General features: G+C 28.2%; 1 protein-coding gene across 3 annotated transcripts; it reads right to left on the bottom strand.

The window, feature by feature from the left end:
• Nucleotides 1–769: 769 nt before the first annotated feature.
• Nucleotides 770–14607, bottom strand: LOC146723432 (cGMP-dependent protein kinase, isozyme 1). Of its 3 annotated transcripts, XM_085482107.1 has the most exons (14): nucleotides 11709–11939; nucleotides 11504–11569; nucleotides 6259–6404; nucleotides 5633–5904; nucleotides 5235–5377; nucleotides 4941–5078; nucleotides 4578–4756; nucleotides 4239–4480; nucleotides 3420–3743; nucleotides 2812–3043; nucleotides 2555–2661; nucleotides 2215–2454; nucleotides 1855–1921; nucleotides 770–1764 (listed from the first exon to the last, which is right to left on the bottom strand). In XM_085482107.1, the coding sequence occupies exons 3-14, from the start codon at nucleotides 6358–6360 to the stop codon at nucleotides 1669–1671; spliced, it is 2142 nt and encodes a 713-aa protein (XP_085338233.1). In that variant the 5' UTR covers nucleotides 6361–6404; nucleotides 11504–11569; nucleotides 11709–11939; the 3' UTR covers nucleotides 770–1668. The 3 variants fall into 3 exon arrangements, with proteins under 3 accessions (XP_085338233.1, XP_085338231.1, XP_085338232.1); XM_085482105.1 differs by lacking the exons at nucleotides 11504–11569; nucleotides 11709–11939 and adding an exon at nucleotides 14118–14607; XM_085482106.1 differs by lacking the exon at nucleotides 11504–11569.
• Nucleotides 14608–14801: the final 194 nt, after the last annotated feature.

Here is a 14801-nt window from a genome sequence, read left to right as displayed (position 1 = left end):
TTGCAAGAAGACATCGATGTTATAAGTATGTATATAACCTGGATTTTTTGAACTCGATTCGCGACTTTACGAAATAAATTTTTATTAATTCTTTTGAATTTCTGGATTTTTTCAGGGTAAGTCTATTTTTCGGAGCATCTTGACAGCGGTTTCTTTTTCGACATCGTCTGGTAAGCTGTAAATATATTTACATATATATATTATATTTGCAATCACTGTGGTGCCGCCAAATGTTTGCGGCCTATGTTTACATGTTGCTGCTTCATTTTTTATCTGGTCTACAAATATTATTCTGCAAATAGCTGGAAAAATATTTTCTGATTTGTCGTTGTCTTTTTCGAACGTTATAATCATTTACAATAAATGATACGACGTGTTTTACATATATAAATTTTTAAAATTTATTAAAATTAATTAATAATACATCGCGGTATACATATATATATATATATATATATATATATATATATATATATATAAATCTGTTTGAAATAAAACACAATAATATTTAATCGTTCATTTAAAGAATAGATGAAAAAAAATTACAGAAGAAAAATTATTAATATTTTATATTTATAATTGGGCTACTGTTTTATAAAAATTAATTTGTATATATGTGTAAGTTTATGATAATGTGTACATAATTGAACCATATAATCATCTTGAATGAAACTAAACAGAGAAATTGTCTATTTAATAGGCATAAAAAATATTTAGAAATGACAATTTAACAGGAGCAAAAATATACAATATGCATAATACATACATATATGAATAGTAATTATAAAATTATTTATTTCAAATGACGTTATTGACTCACGACTATGTGCTAATATTTGGTATATGATCAAACGTTTCACGTTAGTAAAATTTAAACAACGTTTACAACTTAGAATTATTGTTATCATATTATAAAGAATATAATACAGTACACTTATACATATATACACACATACATGCAGTATCGTATTATTAATTTTTCTGTACAAACAGAATATCATTAGAAGAATACGTATATTCATCTATATAATTATATATAAAGTACACCAGAATCTCAATAAGTACTTGCAAAAAAATTATATAATTTTTTTCATCATTAACTTTTTTATATTATTTATGAATTATTTGTCTGTGGTACATAAAAACTGGAAATCTAAGAACTGTAGAAGTAAATACACTATCTTATCGAATCAACGTAAAATATTGTATTATTAATTAGTTTAAATAAATTTAAAAAATAATTTTAGGGAGAAAAAATTCGATAATTTTATGAAAGAATAAAGTAAATATAAGAAAATTAAAGTAAAAATTTTTTGGGTGAAAAATAGTATTACTTATTAATTAATAATTAACTGACATCGCAAATTTCCTTAGCAAAAAATATGTTATATGCATTATTATATGATAATTCGTTAATTCGTTTATGGAGTTAATAATACATCTCAAAATTCTATCGATAATTATCTCTGTATCTTTATTACGTTTTACTTTTTTGGTGAAGTTATAATTAAAATAAAAATAATTAAAAAGGTTTTTATATAACAGTTATTATGATTAATTATTATGAACGGTTATAAAAAAGTTTCTTTTACAAACAAAATAGCATATTATTTTTATATCTATTATTTAGTTCTCTTCATATCGATAATTTATTCTTAGAATTTATTCTTAAAATTCGATGTCCCAACCGGAAAATTCATCTGGTGGAATGTCACGATCTGATGGATATCTTTCGAAATTTCGCGTGTCGAGTTGATGTCGCACCTACAAATATAAAAATAAAATAAATTAAAAAAATACATTTTTATATTAAAAGGTAAGTTTTTTTTCATAAAAAATAAAAAAATTAAATACCGTTGGTACAATGGGGGCTGGTAGAGCTAATCTTTGAAGTGCTTGCCAGTTGAATCCAGAAAACCATCTGTAGAAAGAACAAAAATAAAAATTATATATTTGCTATTTCGTAATAATTTTATATTTGATTGTTACATGAAATATTTATCTTCCAAAAATTTTTTGGAAGAAAATATCTTTATATTATATATAATATAAATATTTTTATTTAAATATAAAATATTAATTAAAAATATATTTATTAATTCATAAAATATTTTAAATTTTTATATATGTTGTTTTATACTGCGTATTTATATATGCTGTTTTTTCTCCTTTTGATAAGAGAATATTCTATTTTTTTTTTTTTTTAGAACTTACTTGTGATCACGAATGTCTTGTATTCCATTTCGTTGGTAACCCAATCGTTCCGAGGGACTTAAACGAAGTAGCTTCTTAATGAGATTATTAGCGTTTTTATTGACAATGCTTGGTATACCGACCATTTCAATTCCTTTCAAAATCTTATTATAAGTTGTCATATGATCGGATCCTCGGAAAGGTGGCTTACCGATAAGAAGCTCGTGTATTAAGATTCCGAGTGCCCAATAATCCACCGCCCTTAAGAATTCGAAAAGGTTAAACAATATAAAAATATATTAGAAATTGGAGTCAAAGTAATAGTTAAACAAATAAAGACAAGCTTAAATATGTGTTTTACCTATCGTGGCCTTTATTTAAGATTATTTCCGGTGCAACGTATTCGGGTGTGCCGGCAAACGTCCAAGTTTTGGCTGGACCAATTTTTTTACTAAAACCAAAGTCCACCTATATGAAAGAAAAATTTGTTTATAGAATTTTCCAAAACTATTTCTGCTATAATAATGACATTTAAATAATTTATTATATACTTTTTATATATTTTTGCTATAATATTCCTAATTGGAAATTAAGAGAATTAAGAATTAAGTGCCTCACCAATTTCAAGTAGCCGCGTGAGTCGAGCATAAGATTCTCCGGTTTGAGATCTCGATAAATAATATTTAACGAATGAAGATGGTCGAGGGCTTCCACCACGCAACCAACCATGAATTGCGCAGTGGCGTCTTCAAAATAACGTCTTCTTTGCAAGGTCGTCCATACATCTCCCCCGAGACATATTTCCATCAAGAAATAGACATATTTGCTGTCCTTGTATGTCTGATAAAGTCTGAGCAAATGTAAAAGCATATTAATTTCGATCAGATTTTAATATTGGCATGATGATTATTTAGAAATTTTTATATAAGATTATTAGAATTTTCATTTATTTAAATGTTTTTATTATAAATTTACGATATATTAATTATTTCATATTAAAAATTAATTTATTTTATATTAATTATTTATTTTTAAAAAATTATACAATTTGATACAACATAAAATTTAACAGATTGATCGAAATATTATATTTATCTTGATAATACGTGGATAAACAAAAAATTGCGTAATATTTTATATAAACAATTATATAATTTGATTGTTTACTACTATAATATTATAGACTAATCTTAATTTCAATCTTATTATGAAAGTTTTTTACTTACTTGCATATGAATGCCGAATCGCACGCTTGCATAATGTGTTTCTCGTTTAGCACGTGAACTTGTTGTTGCTGTTCGACCATGACCTTCTTTTTCAGTTTTTTCAAAGCAAAGCTCTTGTTAGGGTCGGATTTAAGCGTGACCAGTTCGACACGACCAAATCCACCCACTCCTAACGTTTCTCTCGTCTCGAAATCGGCTAAGGTCAAACTTGCATATTCATTAGTCCACTTTTTTGGAGTCAATGAACGCTTTTGCTTCTCATACTCTGCTAACCAATCCTTATTACGAATTTCGTCCAGACTACCCAGATAATTTAAAAATGACCTGTGAATTTTTTAAATTATTATAATATTGTATTTTCAACAGATGCATCTCTTCACGGAAAAAAATAGCTACTACAGCTAAATTTTAGCTGTCCTTATATTACATATGCAATTTAGTTATCATGCCTTTTAGCTACTATAACTAATATTTTTAGTTATAGAATTCTCTGTTAAACTATAGCTAAAAATTATTAGTTACCATAGCTAAAATTTAAACATGATAATTAAATTTCAGGTAGTAATATATAGGGACAGCTAAAATTTAGCTATGGTAGCTAATTTTTTCCGTGTAGAAAACACAATCTTATTGAGTCATTATTTATTAATTAAACGCGAATATTTTTCTGTTGAATATAAGAAATAACATTATAAACTTTATTTATATGAAATAATTAAATATTAAATTGTTGAACTCACTTTGAAATAAAGTAAACGCAAAACAAACTTTGATACTGTTATACGTTTTAAAAAATTGCTATACTTTAATTAAACTCACGTTCTATCCAATGTAAGACATTCGACACCAGGTGCGAGCGCGATCGCGTTGGCACGTCGTTCACCCCTGTCATCATAGAGAGCCAATTCACCAAAATAATCTCCTTTACCGAGGACCACGAGTTCCTCCTCGCCTCCGTATTCGGTATCTTTAGTGATTCGTACGTTACCACCGCTAATTATGTAAAACTTTTCGCCTTTCTCGCCCTGCCGCAATATTTTCGCTTCAGCTGGGTAGAATTCCTAGAGAAACATTATTATAACATTTACATTATAACATTCTTATAATATTTTTATATATTATAAATTTAAATAATATCTTTTTAATATCCTTATTTACTATTCTTATGAGGTCAGATATCTTCGCGAGCACGTGATCCTTAGGTTCGGGAAGCTTTTGGAGAACGGAAACGCGTTGGAGAAAACGGATATTGCTGTCCAGTTGTTCTTGAGCCGTTCTCATCATTATAGTGAGAAATACTGATCTGTCCAGTACCCATACTTTTCCACTTTTCTTTACTGAAATAACATAAAATTAGATAAATTATTTAATTAATTCAATAGTAATTCACACAAAAATAGCATTACTATGTATGTAGAAATATTTGTATTTAACATTTAATTATGGATTACAATTATTTTCACTATTTTACTAATTTTATTTTATAATTGTTAGACTCTGATCACATTTTTTATTGTTTACCGCTGATAGATCGAAGTCTTTTTGTATTGTACAATAGAGCAATCTCTCCAAATGCAACTCCTTCTTTGAAGCTTCTCTGAAATTTATTTCCTTCGTAAATGTCAAACTCTCCTTCCGCGGATACATATAAATGAGAACCTATACGAATAAACAATATATATATAAAATAATTACATATATTCATATGTAAATAGGATATAACTTTCTACTATAGACGGTATTAGTATGATTATATTGTTTCAATCATTATATGATAATACATATATAAATGTTAATATACAATTATATACACACCTATGTCACCTTCCCGGATGACTTGAGTATTAGCTGGAATTTGCTTGGGATACATTGCGGAGACAAGTGCCTCAACTTGATTCTCTTCAAGATTACCCAGGAATTCATTCTCCAAAATAGCCTGTTTAATTTGTCTCGCACTCCTATAAATGAAACAATTAATTACGTCCTACTTTTGTTGAAAATATCGAAGTGATAATTAACTGAAAAATATATATTTTAGAGTAACTACGCAATATAATAATCAAAAAATTACTATTTTAATTATAAATCTACTTTTTATTAATTATAGCATTCTTATATTAAAATTTAACTGAACAATAATTCCTATTTATTTTGTAATTAATAGATGTTATTTATTTTATTTTTTATTATATTAACACATTCTATGTGATCACCTGGCATCCTTTTCGTACACAGGCGTCGGTGCCGAGGGTGGCGTCGGCGTTCTTCCGATGATGCCACCCCTCGGATTGTTCACGTGTTGTTCGTCATTTTTGACGACAGCCGTATTTTCTAATTCAGATTCTTGATGCGTGGAAAGATTAACATAATTGGCCTGAGGCGGTAGTGGTGCTGTACACTTTGTAGATGATGTGGATGATGTGGACGGTGGCCCATTGCCATTTACAACTAGAGGAGGCGGGGGTAATCTATCTATTGGACGTATCTATTGGAAATTCAAATGGTACAAAGCAATCCTTAAGAACTGTTTCATCTAATATTGTAAAGCAAATTTTTGTGTTTTTAAATAATATTATTTTAAAAATGTGTAATCAATCAATTAATATTTTTACAGTTAAAGATTTTATATCATAAAATTAGTTATATACTTGTAGATTTTATCTATAATTTTAACTTTATAACAACGTGTTTTATCCAATATAGAAATTGATACATTTGAATTTTTCCATATTGAAAAGATGTAAATTTATAAATTTGTATTGCATATTTTTTTCTTATTTTTATAAAGTTACGCTTTTTTAACGATTAGTGATTTGCTTGCATATTAGATAAGACTTACAACGCCTATTAAGCTATCAGATTCCTCGTGACTTGACAGAGGGGTAAAATTAATACTACCCCTCTGTCCAAGGATAACCCTCGGAAAGCAAGAAAACCTCATGTTATCTTCGTCCAGTGCATGTCCAAAGCAAATTCTTTTGACGCCTGAAAAGGAGAGATTTTAAGAGATATTTTTTAAATTTTATTTTACAAATAAAACAGTATTAAAACTGAATTTATTTTATTCGAAAGAGAAATGTATATTTTATATTATACAAATAGAAATAAGAAATAGAGTGTGTAGAAAAAAATTTACGGTACAGATATTAATTACATCGCGTCTAAGAGGAAATTTAAAGAATATTTTAATGTTTTCCTTTATCAATGTAATTGCGTATTTACATTGTCTTTATATTGTCAGCGTATATGTATTAAGTATAAAAAGTAATTTCTTTCAATAATTAATTATTTAGAGGTGAAGAAAAATTTCTCTTCATTCATTTATATCTAAAATTAAAGTCCTATCGTAAAATAATCATTTTTCTACAGGTCAGATAAATTAATTAGAAAAATTAATTATAAAGTAATTAATTTAATTTTATATAATATTTAAAATATTACGCGTAGTTTTATTTATTAAAATATTTCGTGAACAATTGTCTTGTATCTCTCTTAAAGTAACGTTTCGATGGACTAATTATAATCGCGTGCATAAAGTATACATAAGGATACTAGGGGGATTATTTTTACCACTCACTTATTCGCGTCACGTTTTCTTTTTCATAATAGTACTTAACAGAATTTACCCTTTGATGTCTCTGGACATTTTTGATTAATGAAGTTATTTATGATCAGTACTCTATTTCTTTGTCGAATACTTCGACTCGTTCGAATGGAGTTACATTCATCAGACTATTCCATTTTTCGTGACACACGGCTTATTTATGCGACTATTCGTTCTCGATGCGAGAATCGATTCCACACTACAGTCACATGCTTATGCTAATGCGTATATGGTGCACGTGATATTTTGTACCTTGACGTCATAATACATTAGCACATGCTCATGATGAGAATATTCTCGACTTCACCAAGTTTGATTATTTTCCTTGTTAAAGTTTTCATTTTACGGTTTATAACAATTTGTAGTAATTTTTCTAAAGGACATTATACAAAGATGCTAAGGACTTCAAAATTTACTACAAATAATGTAATATACATAAATGATATTTGCAATTATAAATTTGTAATTTGCATTATGTTTGATATTTTTCAATATCTTATAGTGACTTATAAATATATAATATTTTATGTATAATAATGTATTACATAAAATGAAAACTTAAATATTTATAATAGATACTCTGTACTTGGAAAGAGAGGAAGGATTAAGTTAATTTTTAGTAATAAATTTTCTTTATTACATAAATAAGATTTTTTAAGACTTTGAGAGAAAATTTAATGTTTTATTCATTAAAAAAATTTTTACAAAATTAATGTGTGTATGTGTGTATTCTAAACATATGTAAAATCATTTTGAATAGTCATGCACGTTATAAGAATATTTTCGATTTTACTAATTGTAAGTATCGGCTTTTACATAATGATTCTTTACCAATAATAAGAGACAAACTCACAACTCGAATTGTTATTCTGTTCAGTAGCGCTGTTTCAGAAAAGATCTGTGACAAGGTACGCGCTTATCTTGTGAAATATCTTCAGAATAATCCAGGCCACGCGTCACGTCGTGATGTTGCTGTTGATTTTGTCGCGATTCGAAGATTTATTCGGTTTTATTGCAATCTTTTGCAAGGTACGCGTGATACTCTATCTATTCACTTCTAATCTTCTCTCGAGTATATTTTATTTGGCGAGCATCGCTTTGTTTATCACCAATATGCAAACAATATAAGAATCTCGAGGTGATATTTTTTAGAAGCGTTCATTTATTAACGAGGTTTTAAGAGTTCTATTTATATTGTTAGTATTATTTCGCACTAGAGAATTGCGCAGTGACTCATTCTTCTCTCTTATCAATATATATATTGAATAAAATACTATCTTTCTACAATTAAAAAATTAGAAATAAAAAATATATTTGATATAAAATTAATTAAGAAAACGTTACCTCTGTTTTCTCAATTTATAAAGTTTTTAAAATTTATGTTTAAAAATTATTAATTTAAAAATCTATTATTTGTAAGAAATATACAAAAAGAATTTATTAACTATCAAATACTTTGTACAATTGTGCTACAGATTGCTGCGCTTAGTGTATATTTGTATAAGATTTCAAGGCAGTTCTTTTTGTAATATGAAAAGAGAATATTTATAAAAAAACATTATTCAAGTATTATTAACATTTTTTAACAAATTGCAAATATAATTATGAGAGAACAATTCTTAAACAATTCTCGAACGAAGCGTCGCGTCGTACATTTTAATGATGCATGATCTCGTTGTGAGACACAAGGTCGAGCAATACACTATATCGGGATCATGATAACAATATTTGATTAAACATAAACGGATAAACAATTGCCTAAACCTTAATTATAGCTCGACCGCCAAGTATGCATCCGTCGCGACATACACGGTAAACTTCACGGGTTATTAATTAATTAATAAGTGTTGCTCTACAAGAAAATTAAAAAAAAATCATTATCGTATTTTTCTGCTTTAATGAGAACGTGCAACAATAAAATTATATCAGAAACAATTCGCTATTACATCACTGTCGAATAATTGAATTTAAGCCGGGTGAGATTTTGCTGCGCACCGAGCAGTAAAAGTTATATAATCATAATTAACGAAGCGATTTATTATCATTGTTTATTATTTGCGTGAACAAATTGCATGTCTTGCATCAAAAATGAGATAAGAAAGTCTCGCATTTCCTGTCGTATATTATATATAATTAAATGATTTTTTTGCGTAACCTAAAGAAAAATAAGAAAGCGTTTCAGCTCTTATAATTAAAAACTACTTCGGAAAAGAGAGAGTTATATACATGCGATAAGAAATATTAAAGCGCGCCACTGTAAAATTTATTGACATATTTGTAGCACAAATGTATACAATTATATTTATATTTACACATAAATAATTGAGTAATCAATCTAAATGATGATTGTTTAGGAATTTTTTCTATAAAATTAATTGCGCGTTAATTTAAATATATGATATAATTTTTTGGACGTAGAATAATTTTATAATTGACGCTTTTCTCTTTATATGAAAATTGTAGTTTAATGATCAATTGTAATTCAGATATATTCTTTATTTTTACTTAATTATTTATCGTTATTCGCATTTATTCATTGCTTGCATAATTTGTTATTCATTTCTTACTTGCGTTTTATCGCAATTTTCAATATATAATAAATCTTTTATATCTTTTCTATTTTTGTCTTATGTGCAAAATTCCTTTTTATTATCTTTAGATAAAAAATGCAAGAATGAGAACGAAAACGATAGTCGATATCAATTATACGCGATTGTACTTAATGAGAAATGATATTTTCTGTTTTTCTGAAATGACGATCGTGCTTCGTTAACGGTTTGAAATTAAAATTTCAGAGATAATTGTAGTTCGCGCTTTGACGTACGAAACGATGTAACTATGCGTTCGAGTATAATGCGACAATTCCGTCGCTTCGGTCTTTTTTACTTGTTTTTGTAAAAATTCCGAGGTCGTGCAAGTTGCGGAAGCGTCGAGAATAAATATAATTTAATTGTAATCTGTTACACAATGAGTGCTTGGTGTCACTTTTCAGATGGAAAATACACGGATGATGTTTAAAAGCGCGGTTGTCGCGGTTGCGAAAAATCTATGCCGTAACGAGAATAAGCGGTAGTGATTTTTACAGACTGAACTTTAAAATGTTTGTCATCGGAAATGATGTCTCTTTAAACTTTAAACGATCGAACGTGTTGTTTATTGCGAACAATGATTATTCGGATTTTCATCATTCTGAGAAGATTTACAGGATATCTTGAAAGTGTTTTTTTTTCTCGATTGCACTCAATTTTTAATGAAAAACTTTGGTCTAGTAATTCATTTTAGTTAAAAATTTAATTCAGATTTTTTTTTATAATGGATTATTTGTATATTGATTATATAATCATCATTTAAATTGCTTATTAATTGCTAAATTATTTATTATTAATTAATTTTATTCTATTGTGTTAAAGATTAAATTTTGTTTGCAAATTTCCAAACTCTTGTATGTTAGGAATCAAGTGCATATATGAATATAGTCTGAATTCAAATTAAGAAACCAAAATCTTTAAAATGTAAATGTCTTATTTATATTCTTTACTGTTTTACATATGTTAGGATAATTATGTAAAAACTCTTTCTCGAAATGCGTACGTAATTTTGGAGTCTCCTCTTTCAGATTTCGTCATTTTACATTATACGTTTATTTTTACGTTTCGCAAACATTTTATAACGCAATACGAACATAATACGGATTATATATATAATATGAAGATAGCAAACAATTAACGCACGTATTAAATGCAGCCTTATGTTTTATCAATATATGTATTTGCGGAAAGAAGTCTGTGTATATATTTTAAGTTGCGAACAATTAAGGCAACATTGTTTTATCAATTATATAGGCTTTTTATTACAGACGCGTTTAATCAATTGTCGCGACAAGCATTGCCGAGGTTAATTAACTTCACCAATGCATATACGGTTGTAATTATATTTTTTTAAGGTGACACGTGCAAATTACGCAGTTTTGTTTTCTTCGAAAAATGGCTTTTTTCGTGACTTTTTTTCATAATTATTTCCAATTCATTGCTCATCGCTCACATCTGAATTATTTTCTACTTGAGAATAAACAGAAAAGTAAGCAGAACGATATATGAAAAATAAAAGTATAACTATAATTACTATTTCAGTATTTATTTCGGGAGAAATAGACTTTTGTCTTCTCATCGTATAATAATTTTTGACATACAAAACTAATTAATTATATGTAAAAAGTAAAATAATAGAGTGCGAGATTAAGATTTGTAAATAAAAAATCTAATTAGTAATGCCGATAAATTTTCTAACAAAAATTAAAGATTATAAATATAAAAAATACAAAAAAAAATAAGAGAAAATATGAAATATAATTTATTATTTTTATTGTAAAGATATCTTGATTATTCTGCAAGATTGCACAATGAGATTACTTAACAATCCGATATTTATGATCTCGTCGTGGAAATGATATTGATGAAATGACGGAAATCTTATCACTTGCCTGCCTTCTTTCAATTATCAGCGCCGGAATGCAAGTCGATCTTGAAATTTATCAGTCTCAATCAATCTGTCAGAAACACGAATTGCCGTTTCCGTGGATTGATTAGATAATTGATCGTGCGGATAAAAGTATGCGTGCGAAAATTCAAATTCTGGCTTTCTCTGGATAAAGCGAACCTGACGAAAAAGACATTTTCGAAACTCACCCTTCAGGTTGACGCCCGAGATGTTTCGAGATGAATTGAAAATGATTGAAAGACTACGTCTTCAAAGAACAGATACCGAAGAAAAGATATCAAAGGAAATGATACACTTTCCGTTCGCGCAATCTCGGAATGATGAAATACAGATTTTGATTCGCAACTATGCGACGACGGAGCTGCACCGTACGAATTCGCGCATTCGACTGATGCCTTAAGTTCGACAAAGATGCAGAAATCTTATCTAGCCGATAACACAGAATGGCGACAAGCAGTGTCAACAAGCAGGTATATATATGTATGCGGCGTGCGAGCATCTTATCTAATGAGTCTATTCTCTTTCCATTAATAAGGCCACCTTGGTACTCTTTGTCTCGAGCGTTCGCACATACTTCGTCTGTAATTCTCAAGGAAAAAATATTCTATTTTTCCTACCAGGCAGCAATATTACTACTCGCTTAGTCTAGTCGCTTGCTCAAGGTGAACTAAAAATAATATTGAAAATATTCCGATTTATAATTAATTTGTTTTTCCAAAATAAACAGAGAAATATCATTTATGAGAAAAATTTTACAAGAAAATTTATCGTGAAAATTACTGAGTTTAATTGCTCGAACAAAAAGTCAATTTAGACTCGAAGAAAATAAATATTGTATTTACTATATATTTTTCTTATGAATGATAATCTTATTGAATAAAATGTCTTGTATACACACATACACACAAATTGGAAGTAATTTGATCTATATAATAGTTTGAAATATAATGACATTACTATTATGCAAGCAAAAGTTAAAGCGGCAATTTTATGTATACCTATACTCTCTTTTACATTAATAGAAATAAATACTCGTAGATAGTATCCTCTCATATTGATTAATGAGTACCATTAGTTATGTACACAAATTTTAAAAAAAGTTTGGATACAAAATATTATTTTGTCTGTGTTGACTGAGTCATCGCACTGATTCAGCAATATTTCCAGTTAGAATAGGATCACATTAGTAAACTAAAGTTGTACACGTGTTTAAAATTTTCCATATATTTTAGTGACATTATAACTTAAAGATAATTCGAAGCCTGTTTCAAACAAGGCTTTGAATTATCATTAACTAAGCGTGTCGGTAACTATATATAAATGACATTTCGACAATAATATTACTAAAATATAAATGCTCAAATATATATGTTTATCAATTATTGCATCACGTACAACATATTTGAAGATATTGTTATCGTTTATCGTATTGTTGCCAAGATTCGTGGAAATTTGAAAGTCATTCGTTTCCTGAAATGTTTTAAAGAATTAATTGCTTTAATAATTTATTTTTTATCGATAAATATATTTAATATTAAAAAATTTGATAAAAGAAGACTCTATTAATTTGTTAGCTCTGAACCAATCGATGACTCTGTCTGCCTTTACATTTTCTACATTCTTATCTGCGAAATAATGGCCTTTTATCATGGATCTGTTGCTTTTATCATGTTCATTGGTTGCACCTTAGTTTTTTTTAACAACCATGATAAGCGTTTCTGAGTAGTTCCACTGATTCTGGTGCTTTAATATTTTTCTTGCCACAACAAATATGATCTATTTGTAAAAATCTTCCGATTACTGTTATTATAATTTATTTAAATATGACTACGGTACTCTGTTATTTATTTATGTGCTTTAATTCACTAAGTGAGTGCTTTTTTATTTTATCCACTTTGTATTAACATCATTATTAACATTATCCGATAATTGAAGCAAATAATTATTTAAATTTAAATGTATGCTATATATAAATGTTGCAAAAAATACAATTATTTTATGTCTAAATAACTATATATAGTACAATAGCTATAATAGTTAAAGCAATTTTCATAAATATTGCGTTATCTCTTTTTGATAATATCAGTACCTAATATTGATTTAAATTTTGCTGCCTTTGCAAATTTAAAATTGATTATTCTTGTGTTAAGTAATAAATTACGATAAGAGGAAAATTATTATATGCAATTCTTACGTATATATTTAAAAATGCATATATTTACATATATATTTTAAAATCTTACATTTACTTTATACATAATCTAAGCAATTTGTAAAATATCACAATTTAGTAAATTTTAATATATTTAATCTTAGGTTGTGTCTTTTAAGTCTGACATGTGACATGTCCACTATCAGAGAGAAAATAAATATTATTAACAAAGCTCTTAAAGTGCAAAAATTTTATGATTCTGATATGACTCTACATGTCATGAAGCACTAAAAAGATATAACGTCGTTGAAAGATATAATGATATATTGACTAATAACAAAAGCCACTTGCATTCTCGCGTTTTTAAAAATTGCTAATCTGACACGTGGCAAGAATTTGCTGATATAGGCGTGTATAGAGAATTAATTTAATCGGAAATACTTGCCTCTTGAATTTTACGATAGTTCGTTGCGGCACTAATTTATCTTTCGGATCATACGTCGATGTACGATAAAGTGTCAAAATATTCCACTCACATGTAACTTCCCCCAAAAACACTTTCACAATTACATTTTTGTCACCTCTGCTCCTAATCACACGATAAAAGTTTTGTCATTAATTAGTTGAGAAATTTTACAAAATCACTGAAACCTTATTTGACAGTTCGATCACGTCACGTAGACTTTGGTCATCGACAGTTCAAATTCATCATTAGATTGAATGTTCAGCAACAATTATCTTGGCTGTATCGTTGTAAGAATTATTTTTCATCATTTTTCTTTTACTACAAATCGATTCAACGCAATAGAAAAAGTTCGGACTGCGAGTGTTAATAACTGCCTGTCTAAACTAATTTATTAGTCGCCTCTGCGTCGGTGAAATCAACTTCCTCGCGCGATGATCCATGCGACAGTTGTGTCAATAGAACGTTTACTTAATACCTTTTCTTGATATATAATTCCACGCGTGTCAGGTTTATCAGCATCGCCGCTGATTCGCCGATCTGAACTGAAAAGTGCTGATAGGCGAAACAACTCCGGTGCTATCGGCAGGCTGGCCTCGGTGCCACTAACAGAAAAATACGTTCACGTTGTCCACGATGGTAGATACGATTGGTAATGTGGGGGTA

This window comes from Nylanderia fulva, unplaced genomic scaffold (genome assembly GCF_048542155.1).
Source record: "Nylanderia fulva isolate GAGA-0341 unplaced genomic scaffold, ASM4854215v1 Scaffold2, whole genome shotgun sequence".
In the NCBI taxonomy this organism is placed as follows: Eukaryota; Metazoa; Arthropoda; class Insecta; order Hymenoptera; family Formicidae; genus Nylanderia; species Nylanderia fulva.
The sequence above is the reverse complement of the archived record's forward strand: the minus strand, read 5'-3'. Positions and strand labels throughout refer to the sequence as shown.